Source organism: Puma concolor, chromosome A2 (assembly GCF_028749965.1).
Source record: "Puma concolor isolate L17-30 chromosome A2, mPumCon1.1.hap2, whole genome shotgun sequence".
NCBI classification, from domain to species: Eukaryota; Metazoa; Chordata; class Mammalia; order Carnivora; family Felidae; genus Puma; species Puma concolor.
This window is the reverse complement of record NC_141668.1, coordinates 78,317,788-78,345,768: the sequence shown is the minus strand read 5'-3', so window position 1 is coordinate 78,345,768 and position 27,981 is coordinate 78,317,788. Positions and strand designations below refer to the sequence as shown.

The following is a 27,981-nucleotide window of genomic DNA, read 5'->3' as shown; positions in this document are numbered from 1 at the left end:
TTATCAGCCCCATTTTACAGAATAACGTGACTAGATGTCAAAAGGGTAATGTCTTCAAGATGACACATAAATTAAGTGGCAAGCCCAGGTTTTGAACCCAGGTGTTTTAAGCCTTTCTGCTTAACTAGTATGCTATACTACCTTCTGCCAGCAGCTTTGGTGCAGAGGTTTTAAAACTGGACAAGAAAGTGTAGGAATTCCCATAAGGAACTGTGAAACCAGAATCCTACAGTGATGCTGTTTCATTGGTATGGGATTGTTAAACCATTTTCTTAAAATTTTTTTTAAAAAGACTTACTTTTTGAGATAGAGAGAGCAGGCAGGGGAGGGGCAGAGAGAGAGGGAGACACAGAATCTGAAGCAGGCTCCAGGCTCTGAGCTGTCGGCACGGAGCCAAAGTGGGACTTGAACTCACGAGCTGTAAGATCATGACCTGAATCAAAGTTAGACCCTTAACCAACTGAGCCACCCAGGGGCCCCTGGAATTTTTAAGCCATTTTGAAGCAAATATCAAGGTTTTATTGTTATAAAAATTATATAATCTTGATATGATCAGAGTAGATTTTTGTTGTTATACTTGCATAGAAAACTTCAAATATGAGGAAAATTAGAAAACAGGTATTACTTTTTAAAAGGTATTTAAGGAATAAAGTGAAAATATACTGTTTAAAAACAGGCTACTCTAACGCACCTTTTTTCACTTTATAACAAGGCATGTGTATTCATTTTCTCTTAGGTGAGTGTAAATGTGAGGACACGTGGTCTGGATGCATAATGGGAGACACTGGGTGAGCCACCTCTCTTGGAAAATAACTCGCTTTCCCTTTCCTGCTGTGCTGTTGTCTTCTTAGGAATATGATACTAAATAACTTAGTGCGCGCAACCTCACCAAAGACTTTAAAAAGAAAATCGGAAGTAGATTTTCTCAATGGCTCTGTATTATAAAGTATTTTCACAAAATAGTTTCTCATTTATGAAAACAATTGACGTCAGTTAAGATAGTAGTCCAAAGACGTTTGTAGGCTTCAATCTAGGCTAGAAATGTAAGAAGTGAGGAACAGGTGTGTTCTTTGTGGCTTACCTACTAATTTTCTTTTGTCTCTTCAATTCTAATTAAATGGGTTGTAAACAGTAATGTGCTAGTAAGCTGATATTCAAAATCAAAAACAAGAAGAGAGCCTGGATTTGTAGCTTTCTCAGATTTTTGTGGTGTAAATACTCCTACAATTGCTGATTTCAGGCTACCAATAGTACGTCACCAAGCAAGGAGTAGGGAAGAGATGTGTACACTTTGCTGTCCTGAGAAAGGTTTTCATTTCTAAACCCTTCACACACTATCAGATGCCAGTCTTCTATTTATTTTTCCTAAATAAGTTGTACAACCATTCTTTTCATGTCAAGCTCATCACTACTCCTTTAAACTCTTACCGTCTTGAGCTCTTAGCTCGTATTATTTTAATAGTATTCCAGATACTCAGGCAACTTTCAGCCTTCCTTTCTCCCCTTCTGAACTCCATTTCCATCATTACTGAAAAGGTATAAAGCATAGAAGAGTAAACACTTGTATACCATCACCCAGCCTAAACAAACAAACAAACAAAACACCACCTACATAGTTAAATATTCCTTGTGTTCTCTCTTATTGGTCCCTAGCCCCAACCAAAGTAACTTCTGTCTTGAATTTGATTCGTATCATTCACAAGCACCTTTCACACTGTATATGTGTGTGTGTTGAAGTAATACATAGCACCGCTTTGCAACTTTTAGTTTATATGAAAGGAGTCATATTATATGTAGTCTTCTGTGACTTGCTTTTTTTGAACTTTATGTTTGTAAGATTTATCTATGCTGATAATATATAGTCCTAGTTCACTGAAAATATACAGCACAAATTTCTCTACTTTCCTCTTCATGTGTGTGAATCATTTTCCTGCTTAGAACTTTTGTGTCTCTATTGTCTGAAGAATAAGATTTGGATTTCTTCCTCCAGTACTTAAATATGCATAATCTTTCTTCATCATCACTTATAACCTCATTTTCCACTGCTGTTCATGGTTGTCGGTTTGTTTATTGCCATAATTATACAGGGGTTTCCAGCTTTTTTTTTTTTTAATTTTCTAACGATAATCCTCCGTTGATTTTAAGCTTCTTAAAAATTTGCTCACCATTAATGTAGTTTCCAGCTTCTTTTGGTTCGTTTAGTATATTGTCTTCATCTGGAATTCTCATTTTTCTCTAACCACGCTTCTAGTCATTTTAGATTTATTGTAATTTCAACTCCTGTGTTGTAGTTTAATTCCATATATCCTTATACTCACCAATTAGTTGTGACTTTTTGAAGATTACGTAGATATTTTTGTTTGACCTCACACCATCATCTCTTGACACACTTGATTTTCAATAAATATTCATTGGTATTTGAATTTTGAACTCTCAAGAAATGTATGACAAGGAAAATAAATGATTGAGGGAATGTGTATGCAAACATGTATTAAAATATTTTTCAAAATACCTTTGGATTTTCTGTTTAGTAATAAAAGTAAATGATAAAAATCCTTATCCATAGCTGTAATTTTCCAACAATTACTAAATTGAAAGCTAGAGGTCCTTATCTTTTAAAAGCTACTTAGTATGTTATATTTGATTATTCTGCTTAATTACTAGAAACAAAATTTTATAGACAATCTACTTAGACTAAGCATAATGTGTAGCAAGATCAAATGGCGACATTCAGAAATATATATATAGCTCTTTGCATTGAACTCCTCTTACATCAAATAGATGTGTGCAAGAGAAAAGCTTCTAACGTAAGACATTGTCTAGCACAATGCTATATAAAATTTGAGCTGTGTCAGACGTCACCTAACAGTACTAATTATGGACATGTATTTCTGATGGGTACTTTCCCTTTCATTTCTACTTTCTGAAGTTTCTGTGTACTCCTAAATGTTGGAAAGCATGTTGAAATGACCACCAGTCCTTTAAAGATATAAAAATTAAATTTTAAGAAAGCACTGACTATAATAGATACATTACCCTGCAAATAGATAGATATAGTTGCCCTTCAAAATAAATATAGTAGCCTGCAAAAAAAGAAGTTTCCGAGAAGAGCCTAGGGAGATTTCGGCTTTCAGGTATTTGAAGAGCCATGGCATGGTAGAGGAGTTAGTTTTATTTGACACAGGTAACCACACAACTGTGTGTGACAGTTATAGGAAGTCAGACTTGGCACGGTGAAGGTAAGAGAAATCCACAAATTCCAACTCTTCATATGTAGAAAGAACTTTCCTATAAGGTGGTGAGTTTCCTGTCACTGCTAAGAGCAGACTAAACCCCCAGGTGAGCAGTGGGCAGGAGGCTGGGCCAGGCTGAGGCCCCAGAGGGCTCCTTTGCAGGGTAGAGGCTGAACTAGAGTTGGATTCCAACACTAGGGGTCCAACACTAAGAATTAGTCACTTTTTTCTTTCCCAGTAGGGAGCTATCTCAAGTTTTGGCCAGTAGAGTGAAGAGGGAACTTAAAGAAATCCTGTTTAAATCCCATAACTCAGACAGAGATACATAGGATGGATTAGAGGGGAAGATGATAAAAACTTTGACTAGGGTATAGGCAATGGAAGGAAAAAAGTAAGTAATATGTGTAACAAACTTCTTAAATAAAGCATAAAGTTCATGACCTATTAGGAAGATGAAGTGAAGGAAATAAAATAATTCAGATAACGTAAACCCAGGATACCTTTATTTGGCATGAAACACTTGACAAATTAGTTTAGGATGAATAATCATTGTAAATTCCATTAATTGATTCACAAAGCATTAACCTTTGTGGTAGAAAGAAGTAGGGATATAAGTGGACATCGTACTTGCAGGCTGGTGGGAGAGACTTTATAAAAACTATCCATTACTCTTTTAATTATGTTTCACTTTTATAAAAGTTCAATGTTAGGGGTGCCTGGGTGCCTCAGTTGGTTAAGTGTCCGACTTTGGCTCAGATCATAATCTTGCCGTTCTTGAGTTCGAGCCCCGCGTCGGGGCTCTGTGCTAAAAGCTCAGAGCCTGGACCCTGCTTCAGATTCTGTGTCTCCCTCTCTCTCTGCCCCTCCCCGGCTTGCACCCTGTCTCTTCCTCTTAAAAATAAATAAACATGAAAAAAATGTTCAATTAAAACAATTTTTGAAAAATAGAAAATTAAATACTAATTTCTCCTTGTCTCATTATTTGGTAATAGCCATGGTTAATGTGAAAATACTGCTAATTAGTATTTTTTTCTCTTTCCATGTTTATTCTTGCTTTATAAAATTTGGATCTTGGATATGTCATTGTTTATTCATTTTTTACTTAACATATTATATACTCAGCATTTTTCTGAGTAGTTTTTGACACCATGATTATTAATAACTACATGGTATTCTATTTTATTAATATATCACAGGCTAGTTAGCAGTTTCTTATTTCTGTACATTTAGGTGATTTTCATAGTGTTGGCTATTACAACTTGTGTAATAAATAAATTGTGTAACTTCCAGTGGGAAGTCCCTCTGTTCCAACATCTTTGTACACATAGCTAGTTATTTCCTCAAGAAGAATTTCTTAAAGCAGAATTATCAGATTTAAGGATATTTCTCATTTTGAAGGTTCTGAATATATATTGCCATTGTTCGCTAGCCACATTTCCTTTTCTACTGATCCTTTATTACTTTTTTTTGGTATACCTTTCTTTATATATATATATATATATATATATATATATATATATATATATATACGTACATACATACATAAACTTAAGAAAAGTTTCAAGAATAATAACAAAGAATCTTCTTAGAATCTTAAGTTGCTAACTTGGTGCCCCATCACCCCCAAGCACCTCAGTGTGCATTCCCTACAGACCAGCTCCTCCTACAGAACCACAGTACAACCAAGGAGATCATCTGATTCCTAGCCCTCATTCAAGATTAGCCCTCTATTTCAAAAATGCCCCTTTAACAGAAGGTTCAGAATCAAGCATCATGTTTAGTTTTATGTCTCTTAGTGTCCTTCAATCTGGAACAGTTCTTTGGTTTTTCTTTGACTTTCATGACTTTGACACATTCATAGATTATAAAGCAGTTACTTTGTAAGATGTTGTGCAGTTTGGGATCCAGCCTGGTTTTAATATTTAAGAAAGACTCATTATGAAATAAAGTATTCCTAGCTCTCTTTGATTGAAAATACAGGTATGTGTTGTTTCCTTTGCATGTGTATGCTAACAATGAATAACCCATAGTCACGATTACTTACCCAATGAATAATTTAGAAATGTATTGGTGGAATGAAAGTCTTATGGATTTAACACAAATTTTGTACGTAAGTGGAATTTATTCTTTCATCTTTAAGAATAATGTTGCAATTCTAACAGTGTTCAAATTTAAGACTAACATACAGATAAGGGACTAAAATTGTACCCAATTATTGCTTTTCTTCTGTCTTCTAGGTATTATCTTCCTAAAAAATTCACTCAATGTAATATTGAAGAGTATCATGACTTTCTGAATAGTGGGGGTGGTGCCTGCCTTTTCAACAAACCTTCCAAGGTAATAAGTGTGATCAGAGTTATTAGTTAATAATCTTTAATAATAATCAGTTGTTATATTATATATATTATAATCTATTACAAGCACAAGTTTTTAGCCATTGGGTCTTACAAAAGAAGGCTTTCTAACTTGGCTTATATGTACATAAACTAGATACGTGAAATATCTGCATTTTATTTTATTTTTTAAAATGTTTATTTATTTATTTTGGAGAGAGAGGTGGAGGGGAATACAAGCCAGGGAGGGGCAGAGAGAGAGAGAGAGGGAGACAGAGAGAATCCGAAGAAGGCTTCAAGCTGTCAGCGCAGAGCCTAACACGGGGCTTGAACTCACGAACTGTGAGATTATGACCTGAGTCGAAGTTGGACGCTTAACCAACTGAGCCACCCAGGAGCCCTAAAATACCTGCTTTTATTTCATTTTATTAATGTTTATTCATCTTTGAGAGAGAGAGAGAGAGAGAGCGCACAAGTGGAGGAGGAGCAGAGAGAGGGACACAGAATCCGAAGCAGGCTCCAGGCACTGAGCTGTCAGCATAGAGCCCGATGTGGGGCTTGAACCCATGAATGCGAGATCATGATCTGAGCAGAAGTCAGATGCTTAATTGACTGAGCCACCCAGGCGCCCCTAAAATGTCTGCATTTTAAAGTCAGCCTTAATTTTGGGCATTTGGGGCTCTTCTGATAGGAATAGAAAGCAGGTAGAAAGACTGTGTTCCTTCTGAAAAATAATTAGCTTACAAAGATGGTGTCATTTGCCTTCTTTCTCATGTTCTTGGATCCTTGTTTGTTGGATATGTAATCACAACTCATACTGATAGCAAGGAGGGCATTGCTTCCCACATTACTCCCCACCACTGCCTTTCAGAATGAGCAGTATGATTAAAATTACCATTACTTCTCAGTATAAAAACCAAGGCTGCTTACAGCAGAAAAGGAGAAAGTCTTTGTGTACTTAGACTTTGTCAGAGGCTTTCCCAACATGCAGGGCATCTTCTGGTTACTGACTTGAAAGCAATAATTTCCTCATGCATTTGGAAAACTGCATGCAGTAGAAAGCTTTGTCCTTGTTAATTATGTGAACCATTCCGTGCTTCTGTGTGCCATAGCAATGAGTGGCATTGCCTTTATAATCATTTTTCCTGGTTTCATTCTCTCTCTGTTCCAGTGAAATTTAGGAAGAGTATCATATTGCCTTGAAAAGCAACTTGATAATTGTGAGACTTGTTGCAAAACTTCAGAAGGGATATTTGATCTAAATCCCTGCTGCTATAAATGAAAAACAATTCAAGCCTCTTTACCAAAATAACTGATTATTCTGAACTCAGAGTAAAAGAATAAGTGTGTTTTTCACCTTAATAAGTTTTAGTTTGGCTTTTAAAGCTGTCTGATTTGTTATGATCCCTTTCAACTGAAAATAGAATCTAAAGGTGTTTTGATTATTTTGTAGGAGAGAAGAGAATATTTGAAATCAGGTGGGGGTTTTGTTGTTGTTATTGCTGCTTTTTTTATTCTGTTTTCCCCCCTCTAATTAGTTAAGAAAGTGTATGTGTGGGTGTATGTATGTGATAGGTGTGTGTTCCAGCCCATTCTATAACACATAAACTTTGACGAACTTCTGAATAAGTAATATGTAAGTGGAACATAGCAGCTACTTACTAATTTTAACTATCACCATAAGGTAAGTTATGCTCAAAAGATAATGTAATTGTTACAGAGTTAAAAGATAAAATGGCCTTAAAATATACTCTTGTACAGGCCAAAAGTTGCTTCCATCTCTGGGGCAAATTATTATTACCATTATCTGTAAAACTATGTTAATAGGAGGAGTTCTATTTAATATTAAATAAATCAATGGATTTATTAATTTTTGTGATGTTTTCCTACTTGTCTATGAAATAACTCTCTATTTCACAAGGAGATATAGTTAGTTGGCCTTCACAGATAATTGAACTTGATTCTCACAATAATTTGTGATGTAGATGGGCAGCTAATATTATTATTATTCTTGCTTGAAATATTAAGGCACCTATGTGCTCAGAGATGACAAGCCATTTGCCCAAGATAAGTAGCTGAGCCAAGATTTGAACAGACTTTCTGTCCCCAAATCTCTTGCTTCTTCTTTGAAATGAAATTTTCAAGGGTCAATGGCTAGATCATCTTTATTTTGGTGGAATTTACTAGACTTGATATGTATGTTACTTATGTAAATATAATTAAATCTGAAATGGAAACAGAAGTAGACACTTTTGTTCTAAAGCTCCCAGTTTTAAAATTCTAAAGTTAAGCTTTCAAGTTTGGGAAAATAAAAATATACTTTGAAATGACTGATAAGTATGCCGCATGCGTAGGTGTGGCACTTACGGTCCCTCGTAAGGTCTTTGATCTTGATTTATCTAAATTGTAGTTGTCTTTTTGGTTTCATCCTGCAGCTGCTCGATCCTCCTGAATGTGGCAATGGCTTCATCGAAACTGGAGAGGAGTGTGACTGTGGGACCCCTGCAGTAAGTCTCTGGGTGTTTTGATGGTTTTTTTTTTTTTTAGGTTATTCAGAGTCATTCCACACACTGAGACATACAGAGCTGGTGTTATGTCTGGAAATTTCATAGGATATATGGAAGAAAGATTATTATTGGGGGGGGGTCTATATACTTTTCTTTAAAAAATATTCTGCAACTTTCAGGAAAATGACATGATTTTCTGATGTTTTACAAATGTTTATATTCCTTAGGAATGTGTCCTTGAAGGAGCAGAGTGTTGTAAGAAATGCACCTTGACTCAAGACTCTCAATGCAGCGATGGTCTTTGTTGTAAGAAATGCAAGGTAAATAAATGTTGAGCAATGACTAATTGACAAAAAAAGAGGATATATTTGATTTAATCGTTAAGACTGGGTAAATATAATGTAATAACAATAGTAGTGTCTAAGATATATTGAGTGACTAAGTGCGAGTGTGCCTGGGGTCTTGTACCACGTGAGTCACAGAGCTGGGTCCTGAACCTTGTTAATCTCCTCAGTTTGTCTTCTTATTACTGCCTCCCTGAGAAATATGCACATTGTATGAAGCCAGGTGTTCCTAACCTTCGGATTGTGTTTTTCCTTTCTTTGTAAAGCCAAGTGGCTATTCAGTAGATTCTTTTTCCTTGCTGCTCTGCTTGGTATATTTCTTGCATTAGCAGTTGAGAGATCAGAAGCTGTACTTTTAGACATGATAACACTTCACATGAGAGTTTAGAATGCATCTTTATTCACATTATCTGTTTTCATCCTCCCAATGGCATCCTATACCTCTCTCCAAATATTTAAGCCTTAACATCAGGACGAAAAGTTATTTGAGGCTTATCTTTTTCAAATAAATCTATTTCTTTTTTTTCTCTTCTCATATAAAATCTGGTACAGTATACTACATTATCTCTGAGGTTTGGTATACATCTTAGTATGTATTTTTTTTTTTAGCAGAGAGAGCCTGAGCAGGAGAGGAGCTGAGAGAGAGAGAGAGAGAGAGAGAGAGAGAGAGAGAGAGAGAGAGAGAATCTTAAGCAGGCTCCCTGCTCAGTGTGGAGCCCAATATGGGGTTCCATCCCATGACTCTAGGATCATAATCTGAGCCACAATCAAAAGTCAGACACTCAACTGACTGAGCCACCTACGTGCCCCTGGTACTTACCCAGTAACTGCTACAGGTTCTTAGTAAATATTTGTTGAATGAAGAATAAATACGTGCAACACTCTCTTATTGATTATATGCTGATTGACTAATGTTAGTCTAATGAGTTAAGGGAGAGTAGGATATGAACCTATCATACTAAGTATCTACTGTGTGCCGGGGATTGTGGTAAACACTTTTATGTTATATCATCATGTATCTGGATTTCTCCACCCTGGCACTATTGACATTTTTGGCTGGATAATTTTTTCTTTTGTTTTGAGGGTGTGCCTTGTGTACTGTAAGTTATTTAGCAACATCCCTGACTTCTGCCCATTAGATACAAGCACCACCCCTCCCAGCCGTGACAACCAAAAATATTTCCAGACATTGCCAAATGTCCCCTTGGGGGTAAGATCATTGCTGCTTGAGACTGCTGTCTTAGATAATGCTCACAACCACACTTTTGGGAAAGGCATTATTATCCTTATTTTTCCAGTTGAGCAATCCTGGTCTCAAGGAAGTGATATAACCTGCATATGCTCATTCAGCTATTAAGGAATAAATGTGAAGTTACATCCCAGATCTGCTGGCAGCATTTGTGTTGTTTCCACTTTATCACTATGTCTCTGGCAGCTTTTTAAGACAAGCAAGGCACTGGCAGAGATCTCTGAAAGCACTTTCTAAAAAAGGAATATGAAATCAAATATGAAACAGACATTTTTAAATTTGGGCTGCATCAACTATATAATCTGTCAGCTTCTCCAACTGCCATAACAATGGGTCCCCCATCATTTATTTTAATCTTCGATGTTTTAAGTCTGCCCATTTATAAAATGCCATTTTTATTTTGAAGTATACAATTAGGCTCTTTGTGATATGAATATTTCAAGGAACAAATATAAAATAATAGAATCATAATATGTACAATAAAATGTCAGGATTAACTATCCCCCAAAGTAAGCTACAGTTACACCAGTCAAGTAAGAGCTTTTTGCCACTCTCTCTATCCTGCACCTCCAGCTCTTACTCCCACCCTACCCTCCTGGAGGAGCCAGAGGCAGGATAGTGAATGGAGGAGGGAGAACAGAAAAACAGGATGAGAAGTCCTGTGTATCTCTGTTTTCCCTGTATGTATTTATGCTAAAGTATCTATAAGTCAGAGTTGGCAAACATTTTAGGTAAAGGGTCAAGTAGTAAATAGTTAAGGCTTTGTGGGTCATAAGCTCTCTGTCTCAGTTACTCAACTCTACCTTTGAGAGCAGCCATCGAAAATACAGAAACAAGGGGCACCTAGGTGGCTCAGTCGATTAAGTGTCCAACTCTTGGGTTTGGCTTAGGTCATGATCTCACAGCTTCATGAGCTCGAGCCCACGTTGGGCTCTGTGCTGACAGCAGGGCGCCTGATTAGGATCCTCTCCCTTCCTTTCTCTCTCTGCCCCTCCCCTGCTCACGCTGTCTCCTTCTCTCTCAAAATAAATAAATAAACTTTTTTAAAATATTGTAAAAAAATATGGAAACAAATCAGCATGGCTATGTTCCAATAAAACAGATGGACAGCCACTTTTTGTCCTCAAGCTATAATTTGCCAACCCCTGCTCTAAAACATTGCCCATTGACTTATTATTTTTCTTTACTCAGTGGTAAGTTTCAAGAGGGCAGGGATTTGGGTCACTTTAGCTACTGCATATCCCAGCACTTAGAGCAAACTGTCCTTCACTGGGCTTTCTTTCAGAAGTTTCTTGGCAGTTCTAGAACATTTACACTCTCATATAAACTCCATCTTAAATCTGCTTATATTTGTACCTGAGAATGTTCTAAAATTGTGGCTTACTTACCTCAATCCCAAGAAATTGGAAGGATAAGAACCAGAGTATATGAATTTAAATTACTTGTTTATTTCCTTATTTTCATGGCCTATTTACTCCCACTAAAATGTGAGTTCCTTGCAAGCAGGATTCTTGTGCTTTTTTTTCCTCCACTGAATCCCCAGTGACTAGAATGTGCCTGGCACATGTTAAGTGCCTAGTAAATACTTGGTAACTAAATGAATACAAATTTTGTTTCGATCTTCTAAGAAATACTGTTGAAATCCTGATTGGAGTGGGCTGTTCATATTCTAGGAACAATAGGAAACTCAAGTGCTTGGAGGGTTGTGAGCAAGGCAGAGAAAATGGAAGTTAGTGGGGGAGGGAGGGGCCCACATCGAGTGTGTGTTTGTGTGAGTAGACATAAAAGCATAGCATTTGTTAGCATTTTGGAGAGGGAAAGAGAATAGTATGGAAGAGGAGAGAAGGAAGATGACTTTGTGTATCTGTTTTGTGAGGATAAAGACTCTAGCAATTTATAAATTCAGTGAGTTTAAAATTTTATTTGTAACCCCTATACTTATGAGAAATATTTGAGGTAGTTGAAAATAGAGAAAAGAAAAAGCAAAAACAAACAAAGAGGAAAGACTCTTCCCATACACAGGTATACAAATAACAAGAACATTAGACAAGAATAAAAGACCAAGCCATAGATCTATATAAAAATGAGGCAGGAGATAAAGGACAGTATGGGAAGAAATTGCTTTGCCAGAAAATCTAACTTATGCAATTCAGCCCGGAATGTAACATTCAGATTCTTGGCAGATAAGCCAAAGAAGAGTAATGTGACAAGGGTGCCAGTAAGAAATGAAGAGGAAAGTGTAAATCCAAAACCTTTTTGAGAGGGAGAATTAGTAGAACATGGACTGACTTGTCCTTCTGGGGAGAGGTACCATCAAGATGTACCCTATTTTAGTAGATGTTGTAAGACTTCTGTGTGATGAGTATGCAAATTCTTTCACACAAGAGAAACTCTCTCTGAAAACTTACTAAATGAACGTTTCATTCAGTAACTGTGGTCTTCAGACTACCATCTTAAAACAGCCTAAAATATTCTTATCCAAAAATATTCATGTTGCTTTTTTTTTTAAGACGATAGATACTGTGAGAGATTTTTTTTCTTCAACAGTTTTACACATTGATTTTTGTTCATTTTAGTTTCAGCCTATGGGGACTGTGTGCCGAGAAGCAGTAAATGATTGCGATATTCGTGAAACGTGCTCAGGAAATTCAAGCCAGGTACTTTACAGAATCATTCCTCTAAACCTGATGGCAAAAAAGCAGGGTTAGCTTAAGTGCCCTGGCCCCCAGACAAAGTGTCAAGGGACACGATGTCTTTTCTACATCAGTTCTCATTCTCTCTTTATTTACTTCTGGGAATTTAAGTTTCCGTGATCAAAGCTTGAGCAGATGTTCCGTGTAATTTTATCTTAATGTTGAACTAACCTAAGACTACATTCATACCTTAACTATTTTGGTTTTAAGGAGAGAGTAAAAGGCATTTGTTTTTTTGTCTAATTTTCAATTCAGCTGGTTGAGACAGGAGCCAGCCAAGGCACAGAGACCCACAGAGCACTGGGTTGTGAGAAGGGGTCTGTTCTGTCTTTTGTTGATCTGAGGCCACATGCAGCACCTCACCCATTAATACCTGCTCTTGAATTTAGTATCATGTAGTTGTAAATGGAGAAGATGCGGGAACTGATACACTTTGGTGAGAGTTCACAGATTTTACATGGTCCTTATATATACAGACAGTCTTCAGTTTGCATGGTAGTGTGGGACCATAAAAATGACCATGCAGGCTGAAGTCATGTAAAGTCTTCTTAATCAATGGAAAAAATGAGAGTTGTTCTGTGATCTTTAAAAAATGTTGCCAGCCTACTAAAACCTCTCTTACTCTTGGTTTTGAGTGAATAAGGAAATGAAAAAATAAACCAGTATTTATTTAGCATGCTAAATTAAAACAAACATTGAGAATTAAAAGCTTTATTTTTGTTGTAAAGTCCTTATCAGGAGTAGTTTGAGCTGTGCATGTCTTCTGTTCAGAAACCTTAAGATCCATAGTAAGCATCTTTTCTGTGCCTTGTTCAATGATCACACTCCCTTCTAAGTTTGGATCAGCTTTTGACATTTTATCCTTTGTACTTCCAATGTCGTGAAATATCTCCAGGAGATGTGAAGATGTGAATGGGAGGGGTTTTTTTTGGCCAAACAGCAGTATTAGCATTCCTAGTTAGTGCTTTTTTTTTTTCTGTAACTCAATTTACGTTTGATTGGAATTTCACTTCTAGTGTCATCACTTTTCATTTCTTTTCTGCACTTTCATCGTTTCTGGCCAGCTCCCTCTTACGATTGTCCAGTTTTATAAAATGTCATGTGCTATTACCCAGAGACAGAGAGGCAGCACAGCTACAACCTGTGTTGTCTGTGCATGAACTATAAATGCATCCAGGCGAGTACCAGTCCCTTGCGGACTTTGTGAGAAATGACAGGTTGGATCACTGACCACAATGGCAGCTATCATATACCTAGTGATCACCGACTAACAAGTTAGCAGCAAAGTTTGTGCTTTATGCAGTTACTCACAGTCAATACGCTGTGGTAACTGAAGTTGGAACCGTGTCATTGGGGTACTGATGTCATTTAACAAAACCATGGTGACTGAAATTCATGTATATTGGCGCCATGCAAAACAAGGACAGCCTACATCTTTTTCTTCTAGAGAAGAGGGATTCAATAGTGGTAAACCTGCATTAATCATTAAAAATGTTTTATTTTAAAGGTAGTCATCCTAAGAGACTAAAGATCTTTCATATGAAAGTATTTTCTTTTCTTACTATCTGATTAGCATTGTTTTTCTAAGTTAACACGTAGTGATGATGAGGATACAATTAATGATTGCCTCATATGTTCCTGGAGGGGGAGTATATTAAAGCAACTTCTTTGGAAATCCATTAAGTAGGAGTTTTTAAAATAAAGAAGCCCAAATCCAAAGATGGCATATAAAGATCCTCTTGTTGAATTAGTTGTAACAGCATAAACTGCTGTTTAATTATAAATGACTATTTTATAAATTTATAATATTTTATAATTATAAATGAATAATGCAGTATGGTGGTTATATGGTTTGTTAGCACAATGCAACGTACTACAGCTATTAAAGAGATTCCCTACAAAAACACTTATTGTGACATGAGGAAATTCATGTGATGAAAAAATAAAGAGAAGAAGCTGAATATAAAATACTATCTATAACTTGATTACATACCTGTGTTTAAAAAAATCAAATCTTGGGGGCGCCTGGGTGGCTCAGTCGGTTAAGCATCTGACTCTTGATTTCGGCTCCGGTCATGATCTCACAGTTCATGACTTCGAGCCCTGCGTTGAGCTCTGAGGTGACCTTGTGAAGCCTGTTTAGGATTTTCTGTCTCCCTCTTTCTTTCCGCCCCTGCCCCACTCTCATGAGCCGTCTCTCTCAAAAATAAAGAAAGAAAGAAAAAGAAAGTAAATAAAGAATAAAAAATAAAATTTTGTAGAAAAATGTAAAGAAAAAGATGTACCATAATATAAAAAATTGTCTCTGGGTGGTGGGAACATGAGACTTTTGTTTGTGTGTTTTTACTTTTTTTACATTTACTAACTTTTCTCAAGTGAGTGTGTAATTATTAAAGATAGAAAAAAATGTGTAATAAATTTAAAAATTACTGTTTATAGCCACACAGGAATGTTTTACAATTTTCTGCACTTGCTACAAGGGAAAACCAAGGCTATAAAATAACATGATTTTTCTAATGTGCGCTAGGTGGATTTCTGCTCAAGGAGCATTTTAAGAGTAAGGGCTGTGGTGCTTCTCATGGTAAAAAAAGAGGAAACTAGCTATTGCTTCATTTACGTTGGGATCCTCCTTGCTTTGTTTTGCGCTCTCGTTTTTCTCGCTCTGAGGAATGATGTATCTGTATAAAGCAAGATGCTCTGAAATGTTGGGATTGTCTGAGTCATTGCTGTTGCTTCTTTTTATTTGCTACTATGTAATCAACTGTTTATACCTCTGGTAGATGCATATTTTTAGAGGAAAGTGCACCAATTGTTACATTTCCTTTTGCTTTCTCTTGATCTTTTTTGTTTTTATTTTCAGTTGTTTTAAGAGACTTACCATATTATCAGACTTTTATTTTACCTTTTTTTAATGGAAACGTTACAGGGATTAGCTCAGCCTGATATTTTGCTCTGCACGTGGTTCACAGTTCTGTTTTCATTTCCTAGTGTGCCCCAAATATTCATAAAATGGATGGATATTCATGTGATGGTATTCAGGTAGGTTACTTCATCTTTACCTAAATCTTTCATGTGTGCCAGCATGAAAGAAATACTGAAATCTTATCAAAAGAGGAAAGTCAGTTTAAATGTTTTGTAATCCATTCTGAAGATAAAAGGCTTTATAATACTCACCTACTAGCTGTCGCAGTCACAGTTTCTTTTTCAGTGATCCGACATAAGCAGACACTGCATCATTAATAGGTGTGCTTTTCCATTTTAGGGGATTTGCTTTGGAGGAAGATGTAAAACCAGGGATAGACAATGCAAATACATCTGGGGGCAAAGTAAGTAAATAGCATGGATTGATTGCTTTCACAATATGATATGAGGCCATATGACGTGTGGGCTGGAAGTTAATTTTGAACCACTTTATGACTGGGGGATTCTCAAAGACACTGCAAGTCTTGGAAGGGTCACTTTTGTGGAATTAGAGAGGAGCACCTCCCTTGAAAGGCACGTGGCTAGTTGGTTGTGCCTTTGGACAAGAAATAAGGTGCCTTTGCTGCCAGGCAGGTGAAGTCCACCCCAGAGCGTGCAGCCTGGAGAATAGAACAAACCTGGATTTGAGCTCCGTGTACACTTCCCTCAGCTGAATGTCCTTAAGCAAAACCTGTACAACCATATGGAATGGACACGGACCCTGGATAGGGCACCCTTGGCACTGTAGCAGTTTAGCTAGAGTGGCTTTTTCTTCCTCAACCATCTCTCTTAAAATTACAGGTGACCTTCTGCTGAGGTAGCTCTACCGTGTCAGAAAAAAATTTCAGCATTATCACTTTCAAAGTTTGTCACATTTTCTGAGGGAAATGTAACATTGATTTCTAAAACATATAACTTAAATTATATCTTTATTTAAATGTGTATTTAAAGGTTGTGTCATTATTTTTCCCCCAGTGTTACTGGCCCTTTTGAAAGCAGTTTTTTTTGAAACTCCTTCAGAAGACAATTTGTATTAGAAAGCAAGCTCAAAAGATAATGCTAATCTTTACTTGTCACAGATAGTGGCTGCATTCTGTTTGGGAGGGGAGGTGTGTGCACGTTTGCACTCTGAACAGAGTTACAGTTTTGTTTCCCCCGCTTGAGAAGAAAGTGTTGCTCACCGCAAGAAGTAGGGAAAAAGAACTACCAATGGTGACTAGTTATTTTTTTAAATATACACAAATGCTCCTGAAACCAAGACTATACTGTGTGTAAGTTAACTTTAATTTAAAGAAAAAAATAAAATTAAAAATTAAAAAAAAATAAAATATACACAAACAGTAATCATTTGATTAGTTTGCAAAAGTCATTTTTTTTAAATTTTTTTTCAACGTTTATTTATTTTTGGGACAGAGAGAGACAGAGCATGAACGGGGGAGGGGCAGAGAGAGAGGGAGACACAGAATCCGAAACAGGCTCCAGGCTCCGAGCCATCAGCCCAGAGCCCGACGCGGGGCTCGAACTCACGGACCGCGAGATCGTGACCTGGCTGAAGTCGGACGCTTAACCGACTGCGCCACCCAGGCGCCCGCAAAAGTCATTTTTGATCTCACTACAGGACAATCCCATTAGCCAGCCCTGGCTTTAGCAAAATTAAAGTTTTGTAATACTGACATTGTTTAAAATGTTATTTGGCCCTCATACATTTAACATGAATTCACGCTTATTTAGAACAGAATAAAATTAAGGTGGTTTTTTTTTGATAGTTGTTAGGAATTAACAAGGTAGAATTAACTATAGACTTAACTATAGAATTAACTATAAGAATTAACTATAAACAACGTAGAATTCATACTGTTTCTTAAATCTTTAATTATAGTACATAGCTATTTTAATAAACTCATCGTTATGATTAATAAAAATTGACACATAAAAAATTTGTGCTTTATATTTGGCGCTGAGATTAAAGTGTGGAGTATTTATTCTGGGAACCACTTGGTAGTATCTTGCCCTAATTATTGGCCAAATTGTGAGGAGTGTTGCTCCTTGGAACCGATAGCTTCAATCCTATCAAAGATTGACATAGATTGGTTTTCCAAATTTCCAATGAGCAGTCATGAAGAATGTAGCTGAGTCAAGGATGTCTGTGGTCAAGTAAAACTCTGGAGAACCATGGGTCCAGGTTTTGGAACTGGCCACATTGTCATGAAGAAGAGTCCTTAGATGGCTTCTTTCCCTTACTGCAAACATTTTGAGCAACTCACGTGTTCTGTCCCTCACTGAGAGAAAACTCTATTCTGCTTCAGAGGTGATGGCATCAGACAAATACTGCTATGAGAAACTGAACATCGAAGGGACAGAGAAGGGTAACTGTGGAAAAGACAAAGATACGTGGATACAGTGCAACAAACGGTGAGATGAAGTTTGTCCAGAGTTTATCCCTTAGTGAATTACAAGCATTACTTTCAGCGTCCCATTTCCTCTTCTCTGCATCCTCCAGAGCTTTCAGTTGCCTGCTCACCTCATCTTTTCACTGCATCCCAGCACCACCTTACAGAAGCCTCCCAGATCTTAACACATATGCTGGCCTCTCCCCAAAGGCCCAGGTCACACTTGCAGCTGCCTCAGGACTTGCTCACCTAGAAGGCACCTGCTAGCATCTCAAAAGCAACAAAAATTAAAGCCACCAGAATATGTACTCAGTTAGCTGGCTCTGACTTTTCTAAACCACTGTTTTTGTCAGAGGTCACCATAATTCACTGTCCTCCAGTTGAGAAGCCTCACAATGGACCTTGATGCCGCTGTCCCTCTGACACATGGTCCAAATGCCAAATCATGGCCATTCTTCCCTTTTACTCCCCCACCATTTGTCTTTAATTCATCTTTTCATTCCTTTCCTGTTACCCCAGCTAAGACCTATGTTAACGCTTGGTCTATTACAAAGGCCTCTTAACAGTGTTTTAAGCCAAGCAGATCTGGCATGCTGTATTCTACTCTTCTAGTGAGGGGCATCTGGGTGGCTCCGTTGGTTAAGTGTCTGACTTTTGGTTTTGGCTCAGGTCATGAGCTCACAGTTTGTGAGTTTGAACCCTGCATCTGGCTCTGCACTGACTGTGCAGAGCCTACTTGGGATTCTCTCTTTCCCTTTCTCTCTGCCCCTCCCCCCCACCTCTCTCCATACTTTATTATTTCTGGGTTTATTCTAGAAATAAATCATTTTCGGGATGCCTGGGTAGTTTGGCCACTTAAGCATCCAATTCTTGATTTTGGTCCAGGTTATGATCTCACAGTTTGTGGGTTTGAGTCCCACGTCAAGCTCTGTGCTGACAGCATGGAGACTGCTTGGGATTCTCTGTCTCCCTCTCTCTCTGCCTCTGCCCTGCTTACTCTCCATCTCTCCTTCTCTCTCAAAATAAATAAACAAATGTAAAGTCATTTCCCTCTTCTCTGAATTCCCACGGCCTTTTGTTCTATTATTGTGGCCCTTGTCCCAGCCTCTCTGTTTTATCTTTGTTTATGTGTGCGATTCTCTTCTCACCGAGAGTGTATTTCCTTGACCGTGTCTTTTTTTCTTTGTATATCCTAAAGTACTTTGTAAGCTCCATGCACATAAATAACACTTATAAAAATGTTGACCATCTCTTCTGTGTTAAGAAAGCATTTTTGTTTATGATAGATATGATAAAATGAAATAACTTTTAAAAATTGTTTTTTAAGGATGAATTAATGCATTTTTCTGTGTTAGTGATAGATGTAAGTTCTAATTTTGCTCTTTTCTCTATCTGTTAAAGCCTATTTCCATATATAATCTTGCTAGTCTACTAATCATTCTTGACAAGATAGTTATCAGTATATGTATTTATAATTATGTATGTTAGGAATTAAAATGTTCTATATACAGAAAATATGTCAGATAATATTTTATACCAGTACAAATATTTTACAGGTTTAGTTATTATATGTGGCAGTTGGAGGAATAGTGGAATATATTGTAAAAGGGATCATGAGTGTGTGTGGGTATGTGTCTATATATACAGGCACATACCCCCCCCCCCCCCCCCCCCACACACACACACATAATTCTTCTTTATTTGGGGGCAACAGGTTAAAGAAAGAGCTGTATTCCAAAAGAATACTCACCCAAAGATCATTTATTCACTTACCAAATATTAAAAAATGTTTTAACATATCCAGTAATATGTTCTAGAGAAAGAGATTCTGATCTAAAAGATGTCTATCTGATGGGTAATTTCCTTTAACAAATACTTGAACTAATGGACAGTACAGGAAAAGCTAGAACACAGTTGGGATTTTGGTGCACTAATAGGAGTTTCAGAGAAGACACTTTTTTTTTTTTTAATTTTTTTTTTTCAACGTTTATTTATTTTTGGGACAGAGAGAGACAGAGCATGAACGGGGGAGGGGCAGAGAGAGAGGGAGACACAGAATCGGAAACAGGCTCCAGGCTCTGAGCCATCAGCCCAGAGCCCGACGCGGGGCTCGAACTCTCGGACCGCGAGATCGTGACCTGGCTGAAGTCGGACGCTTAACCGACCGCGCCACCCAGGCGCCCCGAGAAGACACTTTTTAAAGTGAGAGGCAAATTAATTTGGGCGTATTTAGCTTGTAATTTGAGCAAATAAAATGTAAACAAACATGAAAAACGCTAAAGCAGGATAAGATTATTGTTCTAACTATACATGGTTTGTTCTCTCTTTGTGGAAAGAAGTAAAGAATTGTTATCTTTTAACACAGGGATGTGCTTTGTGGTTACCTTTTGTGCACCAATGTTGGTAACATCCCAAGGCTTGGGGAACTTGATGGTGAAATCACATCTACTTTGGTTGTGCAGCAGGGAAGAACATTAAACTGCAGGTAATGCTCTACCTCTTTCCATGAGAACATCATTCATCTTACTTTTGAGGACTGCCGTGTAGAATCACTTCGGTTTTCAGTTCCCATGCATGTTAGCAAGGCGACATGGAATCTAGCCCAGAGAGGTGACTGAGTAAATCCTGACACAAGAGGGTTGAAAAGATGAGAATTAGTTGACTTTAGTTGCTGGAGCTATATTTAATGGGTCAGTAATACCTTGCAGGGTTTGGTTTGCATTTCTTTCCTACTAAGGAAAGTGAGTGAGAACTCCTGGGTAAAATCAGTGGATTAAATATATACATCTTCTTTTACTTCCTTCTGAAATCCCACTAAAATGACACTAACTGGATCTTTTTTTAGAATTCATGTATCCACAGGGAGGCAGAGAAGGGGAGAAGAGACAACAGCAACAAAATTTTGGAGCGTGGAAGGCAAATGGATGTGTGACAAATAGTTGTCAAAACTAAGAAAGCTGAGGGGCGCCTGAGTGGCTCAGTCGGTTAAGCAGCCGACTTCGGCTCAGGTCATGATCTAGCGGTCTGTGAGTTCGAGCCCCGCGTTGGGCTCTGTGCTGACAGCTCAGAGCCTGGAGCCTGTTTCAGATTCTGTGACTCCCTCTCTCTGACCCTCCCCCGTTCATGCTCTGTCTCTCTCTGTCTCAAAAATAAATAAACGTTAAAAAATAATTAAAAAAAAAAAAAAAAAAAACTAAGAAAGCTGAATTCCTAAGTCAGTAATGGGGAAAACTGAGAGCTAGCCCAGTATATAAAGTTAGTTCCCAAAAGGCTCAAAAATTGGTAGCATCATCTACTTCTGCAAGAGGGAGTAAAGGATTTGGGGCAAGGAAGGGCTAAAATAAAGAAGATAGTTGAAAGTCTGCTAACAGATTACTGCCTGACCCACCTAAACTGGGGATTGCTCACCCTCCCAATAAAGATTTGAGATTTACATTCTGCAGATAATAAAGCAGGTTTCCAAACTGAAGGATAGCCGGCAATATTGATATCAGGGTGTATGGAAGTGGTCTAGCCTCATTGATGTTCAGCCAGAAAGCCCTAAAATCTCCTATAGTTTATCTGATTTCCTAACTCAAATAGGAGCAGTTTATCAGACATGTGAATAAAGGCTCTAACACACATACACAAAGAGTTAAAAAGAGCCAGAAAAAAAGGCACCTGTCAATATTTATGAGAGATAAGATATTTCTATCATGAAACCAGAATAAAGTGCTATTTAATGAAGAGCAGGGGTGCCTGGGTGGCTCAGTCGGTTGAGCATCCGACTCTTGATGCCAGAGATGTGGGACTGAGCCCTGCGTCAGGCTCCATGCTGAATGTGGAGCCTGCTTAAGATTCCCTCTCTTTCTCCCTCTGTACCTTTCCCCCGCTCGCTTGCTGTCTCTCTTACTCAAAATAGAAAAAAATTTTAAAAAATGAAGAGCATTCATAGAAATAAAATGCTGTTGGAAATTTTAAAATAGGGAGGTAGGAATTAAACTCAGTAGTTGAAATTATCTCCCAGAAAGTAGGGCAAAAGCAGCAAAGGAATGGAACCATAGAGAAAACCTCACCAAGTTAGAATAGACACAATGAACAGAGAAAATACCAGGTAAGAAATTGTCAATGAGTGACTTTGATTGTCTACAATGGATAGACTTGAGTTTCTACATTGACAGGTTCACCAAGTGCCAAATACACTGAGTGAAATTAGAGGCACATTTAAACATGTCATTGTGAAATTTCACAACCTTAGGACAAAGAAAGGAATCCCAGATGTTTCCAGAGAGGAGGAAAAAAAGGATCAGACTTGGAATCTTATGAACAGGAGCCCTGGGAATCAGAAGACAATGGAGAACATGATTTTTGAAATAAGTTCTGTACCTTATTTCTGTACCTTATCAATCAAGTGTGAAAGTAGAAAATAGAGACACTTTGCGATATTCAGGTTGCCCCTGAATTTATTGCCCTGTACCATTTCTCAGGAAGCTATTGGTGAAATTGTACTCCACCAAAATCAAAGAGTAAACTAAGAGAAAGGCTGTGTGTAGGAAACAAAATATCCACCATGAAGACAGGGCAATCCTGCAGTGAATGGTGAGGGGAGATCCAAGTGTTCAAGTTTTCCACAAGGTACAGTAGACAACTAGATCAGACAGGAGCAGGGCAGACTGCAGATGGAAACTCCAGGAGAGATTTCTGCAGGAAGATGAACTGATGCTCAAGACACATCTCGAGTATGGATTTGGGGTTAGCAGAGTTTGATCAGTTTTACATTGGTGACAGATTCTTAAAAAGTAGGCAAAAAAGACAACAAATAAGAGACTTGCTAATTTGAGGGAAAATGAAAAGTTGTGCAGGAAAGAAAAGGCTTAATTATGGCACACTGTATCACTCAACTGAATAACATTTACATAGTCGTAATAATGTGCCTTTTTATTATTGATTTAACTATTCATTAAACAAAATTTATGATGGGGATATAGGAAAAAGACATAAATCTTCAAGTTCCATAGAGGTAAGTTGGTTGCTAATATCTGAAATGGAAAAATAAAAAATAGTAACACTCATTATTTAAAAATGTGTGGATAAATAACAAAAGAATCAATTAAGAGTAGAAAGTAGTTTCTTCCAAGGAGGAATATATGGTGGAGGAGAGAGCACTGTATGACTTTATTGCATTTAAAAAACTGATTTATCTGATTGACTCTTTAAACTGTATGCATGTGTCATTTTGATAAAAATAAATAAAAAGAATTGAGATTTATGTGCTGGCATTGACATGGCACCATATGAGTAAATCAACTATGAATATACATTTTTACCTCATTCTGGTTTTTTAAATTTCTATAGAACATGTAGGCTTGCTCTATTGAACAGTGAAGTTAAATATTTTAGCCATTCTCTAATATAATTTTTAAATTATTAACCTTCTTGGGAAATGTAAAACCCAGACCAGTTCTCATGCTTGTTTGAAACATGTTTGAAATCTTGAAACCTACAATTACAACTACCAAATCAAATCCTAGCACTAATGCCTCACTTGACTTGTACATGATCCAAGGCAAAATGATAAAGCTATTTTAATTCAGACCTTTGCTATAATAATTATGTTCAAATTCTAAAATATGTCAATATCTCAAAAGCATTAGATCAAAAGATTCAATTGCTTTCTTCATTTAAAGGAAGAAAATGCTCATGCTGTTGTTTTTTTTGTTAGATAATGGGTAGAAAATAGAGTAGAAAGTAGTTTCTTCCAAGGAGGAATATATGGTGGAGGAGAGAGCACTGTACGATTTTATTGCAGTTGTACAATAAGTGGGCAATGCTTTCTTGCCCACTTTTTAGTTTTTTAAAGCAGATTCTCAAAATGAGTGTGACTTAATAGAATCCTATTTTCTTTTTGCTTCCTTTGTTTTAGTGGTGGGCATGTGAAGCTTGAGGAAGATGTAGATCTTGGCTATGTGGAAGATGGGACACCTTGTGGTCCCCAAATGATGTGCTTAGAACACAGGTGTCTTCCTGTGGCTTCCTTCAACTTTAGTACTTGCTTAAGCAATAAAGAAGGCACTGTTTGTTCAGGAAATGGAGTAAGTATTCAGTACCTTGCCGTAGGGAAACTCCTCTGTTCTTTTGTAACACAGAAATAGACATGACCCTAATCTGTTTATTTTGTAAAAATGGAAAATATGCTTATCCCTTTTTCTAGCTGGCATGTAAACAGTTATTTGGTCATAGTCACTGGAATATTTCTCTTGCGTAATCTGTGCAAGCCTGGGAATAAGAAAAAGTATAGTTTTCCTAACCCAATTCTTCTGTTTTTCTTTCTTATCATGTTAATGTGATCTCATATAATAGAAGTATAATGGCCAGTTTTCTACAAGTGATCTGGGAGACAAATTTTAATAAACTGTAATGGGGTTTTTTAAAAAGGTTGTAAAAGGGAGGATCATTGGCCACAGTATTTAACAATTCGTATTGTCCAGGCACTAAGCAATTAGAACAGATCATAAGTACCTGTTGTGGCCACACCGAGTGTGTATCAGCTGAGGATAACTCCTCGAAATAAAAACTGAATAATTCAGGGAAGTGTTTATCAACAAATGAATAGAAATAATGGCATTGTATAAAATACTAAATTTTATTCTTTCTGTCATATATCTATCTGATAATGTTAGTCCTAGATAACAAAATTTGTAGCTTAGATAAACATGCTCTATTAGTGACTATAGTTTTGTCATTTTCAGTTAGGAATTCCTATACTAATAAAATAATTTTCACTTCTTTTTCTTTTGGCATGTACTATGATTTTCTTTCTACCCTCACCAGATTCTTTGCTTGAACTGGTCATAATACCCAGTTGAGGTGAAGGATCCCTGTCCTGAAATTGTCAGCCTTTAATCCTGGTCATTCCACGTAGATCTCCAGGAATGTGCCAAGAAGTTTCTTAGGGAGGTCTTACTAGTAACTTTTTGCCAAAGGATAGGAATTCTTACAGCATATGAAAATAGAGAAGGCATGTGGTAAGTAGTTCTGCTCCTATAGATGAGTCTAATAAGTCTTCTTTCTTTAATAAGTAAGAAAATGTTAGTGGAAATGCTTTTTGGGGGATAGGGCAAAAACATTGAAATTATTTCTTGTTCATTCATGCTAATGATAACAATGTCTTCTTCATCTAGAATTCCTGACCTTATGTTTGGAAGAAAGAAACGTTTGTATTAGATAATTGGCAAATGCTTGTATTTCTGCTTAGTTTTATAAGTCTCCCTCCTATAAAATTTTTTTAAATAAAAAAATAAAAACCTCCCTCCTATAAAATTTAAGTTAATGAAATTCAAAACAGTAATTTCATTGATTTCTTTTTGGACTGTAAACTCATTTCCCCTGTTAAAATTCATTATTCCCTTTGGGTCTAACTGCTGATCTCTAGAAAATATTATTTTGGGTACTTGAGTGAGGAATAAGGTAATTAGTATGAAGAAGAAAGTACCGATAATTTTTCAGTACCATCAGATTCTAGGCATATAACAATTAGAAATCACTCTTTAGTTTTCATGCCATTGTATCAGAGAGTTGACGTTTCCTCTTGATTGATTTTGGATTTCAGGTTTGCAGTAATGAGCTGAAGTGTGTGTGTAACAGACACTGGGTGGGTGCAGACTGCAGCACTTACTTCCCTCACAATGAGGACTCCAAGACTGGCATTACTCTGTCTGGCAATGGTAGGTACTGGATTTGGTGCCATTACATCGTTTTATGCATAACTAATGGAAACTCTTCAGACAGTTTCATTTAGATTATAATTCAACTATAAAATACAACTGGGATCTACAATATGAAGTTGATATTTTCCATTAACTTGTAATCATGTGTAATATTGAATATAACTTAGTCTACTGATTGAGCCTCATCTTGTCCTACATGAGACTGAGATTTTTCAAGTATTCTGTTTTTGGGAGCTGACAACAAAACCCTAGTATTTAAGTGAAAAAGCAGTAGTCCTCTTTCTGAACTGTCTGAATTTAAGGGAAGAATTTTATATTTGGGGACTGAATACATAGGAAAAAAAAAACAGTTGAAGAATTGAGTTTTAAATATCTTGTTGACTTTAATGTGTGTTTTTTTCTTAAGTTTATTTATTTATTTTGAGAGACAGAAAGAGAAGAAAGCAAACATGAGCAGGGGATGGGCAGAGAGAGAGGGTGAGAGAGAATCCCAAACAGGCTCTGGGTTATCCGTGTAGGGCCTGAGGTGGGTGGGGCTCAATCTCACAAATCATGAGATCATGACCTGAGCCGAAACCAAGAGTTGGATGCTTAACAGACTGAGCCACCCAGGTGCCCCGACTTTAATATTTTTCATTATAGAATCTCATCTCTATTCAACCTGAGTTCTGTAGCCTGAACTGTAGGTAATTCTAGAAGTAGTAACCTTAGCCAAGGTGCGTGAAAGGGGATTAAGGACATGGATAATAAACAACAGGTGCAGATCTAAAAGCTAGAATGGTCCAACTGGAGAAGTAGAAATTCAATGCAGATAGTTGAAAGAATGCATACATTGCAAGTAGAGGTCCCCTTTTAAACTGTTTTATTATCTTTCATGATTGAGTGTTCTACATACAGAAGTTCTCAAATTCTGAAGTCCATTCACTTCCAAAGGGTGAGAAAAAAGAAGTATGTTCATTGTAATCATCCAGACAGGTTAAAATTCTTAGCCAAGATGACTTTAGCAAGGAAAGTGAAAGAATTAAGATTCTGGTATCCTCAGCCTTAGCAATGGTAATGTGGAGCTTCTTTTTAGCAGTTAAAGCAGAGATGTGGCTATTCAGATCCATGGATTTAAGTGACTTGTCAAAAGTCTTACCATTACTTAGAAATAACCAGGCTGGCATCCAAGTTTATTGATCCCTGTTAAAAATCACTGGAAGAAAAGGAAGATAATACAGACATGTCAGGCCTTACAGTAGGAAAACCCCACTGACCCAGAAGGTCCTCTGCATCCACCCATCTCACAGAGGACCTGGGCAGGGTGGAGTCTGCCAGTTTCCTCAGATGCCCTGCTCCCGAAATGATTTACTGAGGGCTCCCAGACAAGGAGGCTGCCACTTCTGTCATGGGGATTTGCCATCTGCTCTGTTGCACATGATCACTGATGGTTGACATCTAGAAGGATGCTTCATGAGTGCAGCAGACAAAAAGAGATCTGAGCTGCTCTGAGTGAAACAGATCTGGGTGATTGAAATGTGTGGTGTAGATCATTATCAGCAAAACAGCCAGGCCTCTGATCTGTCTTTTCTGCTCTTGGGCTGTCACTTGAGCATTTTGACCAAGGCTTTGACTTACTGGGCCACTCACACCACATGATCTCCCCTATGGATTACATCTCTGCCTATCTGACAGCAGGTGGTGACACAACATTGCCATTACTGAGTCCTGAGAGTCAGCCCAGTCTTGGCCCTCTGCCAGTCTGCTGCTGCCTCACTCTCATGCCTGACCAGCACTGATCTCCTGCTCACTACACTCTATCTTTGGTTTTTCCTTCTCTAGGATGCCAGCCATTGTTACAAAGACTGGGAACTACAAGCCCGGTGCTTGTATTACCTGTATCACCTGAGCACTGATTGTATAACTCTGTAGACATGTTTTCTCTCTTAAGGAGCTTATATATGAGTGACAATGTATCACACGTACAAGTGGGAGCAATAAGAACTTTGCATTAGTTGTCAAGATGGAGTGACATGGGGTCGCCCAGGTGGCTCATTCAGTTAAACATCCGACTCTTGATTTTGGCTCAGGTCATGATCTCACAGTTCATGGGTTTGAGTCCTGCTTTGGGCTCTGCACTGACAGTGCTTAGAACCTGCTTGGGATTTTCTTTCTCTCTGCCCCTGCCCCACTCATGTTCTCTCTTCTCTCTTCTATGTGCTGTCTCTCTCTCTCAAAATAAATAAACTTGAAAAAAAAAAGATGGAGAGACAAAGACTGTAACATCTCTGGAATTCCTGAGGAAGAGGTCAGAGTAAAAAAGAACATGAATTTCTACAAGTTCTTGTCCAGAGAGTGCTATGGCAATATAGTAGGGTCACCCTTACCCTCCCTTTTTTTCAGTCTTTACTCTTCTTGTAGTTCATTGACCTCATCTTATTTTTGAGAAAATTACATGGAAAATAAAACTGCAAAACGCACTGGGACAAGAATTAAAAGGGAATGTAAGCCAAGAATTATTTTTTAAAAAACAGTTGATGGGGATTGCTAAGTAATGGTTGATTTTTTTATCCTTTTAAAAAACAC

At 37.4% G+C, this 27,981-nt stretch overlaps 1 protein-coding gene across 30 annotated transcripts in view; it reads left to right on the top strand.

Moving 5' to 3' along the window:
* The window catches only part of ADAM22 (ADAM metallopeptidase domain 22), a 240,133-nt gene that overhangs the window by 176,716 nt on the left and 35,436 nt on the right, over positions 1-27,981 (top strand). For 29 of the 30 annotated variants that reach the window (XR_015247968.1, XR_015248007.1, XR_015248016.1 and 26 more), the window contains exons 14-24: positions 737-788; positions 5,471-5,570; positions 8,002-8,073; positions 8,301-8,393; positions 12,243-12,323; positions 15,348-15,398; positions 15,622-15,685; positions 17,627-17,732; positions 20,076-20,195; positions 23,613-23,781; positions 25,299-25,413. Coding sequence is in view for 25 of the 30 variants with exons in the window: in XM_086696716.1 (XP_086552842.1) it covers positions 737-788; positions 5,471-5,570; positions 8,002-8,073; positions 8,301-8,393; positions 12,243-12,323; positions 15,348-15,398; positions 15,622-15,685; positions 17,627-17,732; positions 20,076-20,195; positions 23,613-23,781; positions 25,299-25,413 (1,023 nt within the window). In the remaining 5 variants the exon portion in view is untranslated. The remainder of the gene's footprint in view (positions 1-736; positions 789-5,470; positions 5,571-8,001; positions 8,074-8,300; positions 8,394-12,242; positions 12,324-15,347; positions 15,399-15,621; positions 15,686-17,626; positions 17,733-20,075; positions 20,196-23,612; positions 23,782-25,298; positions 25,414-27,981) is intronic. The other variant, XM_086696715.1, reaches the window with a different exon arrangement.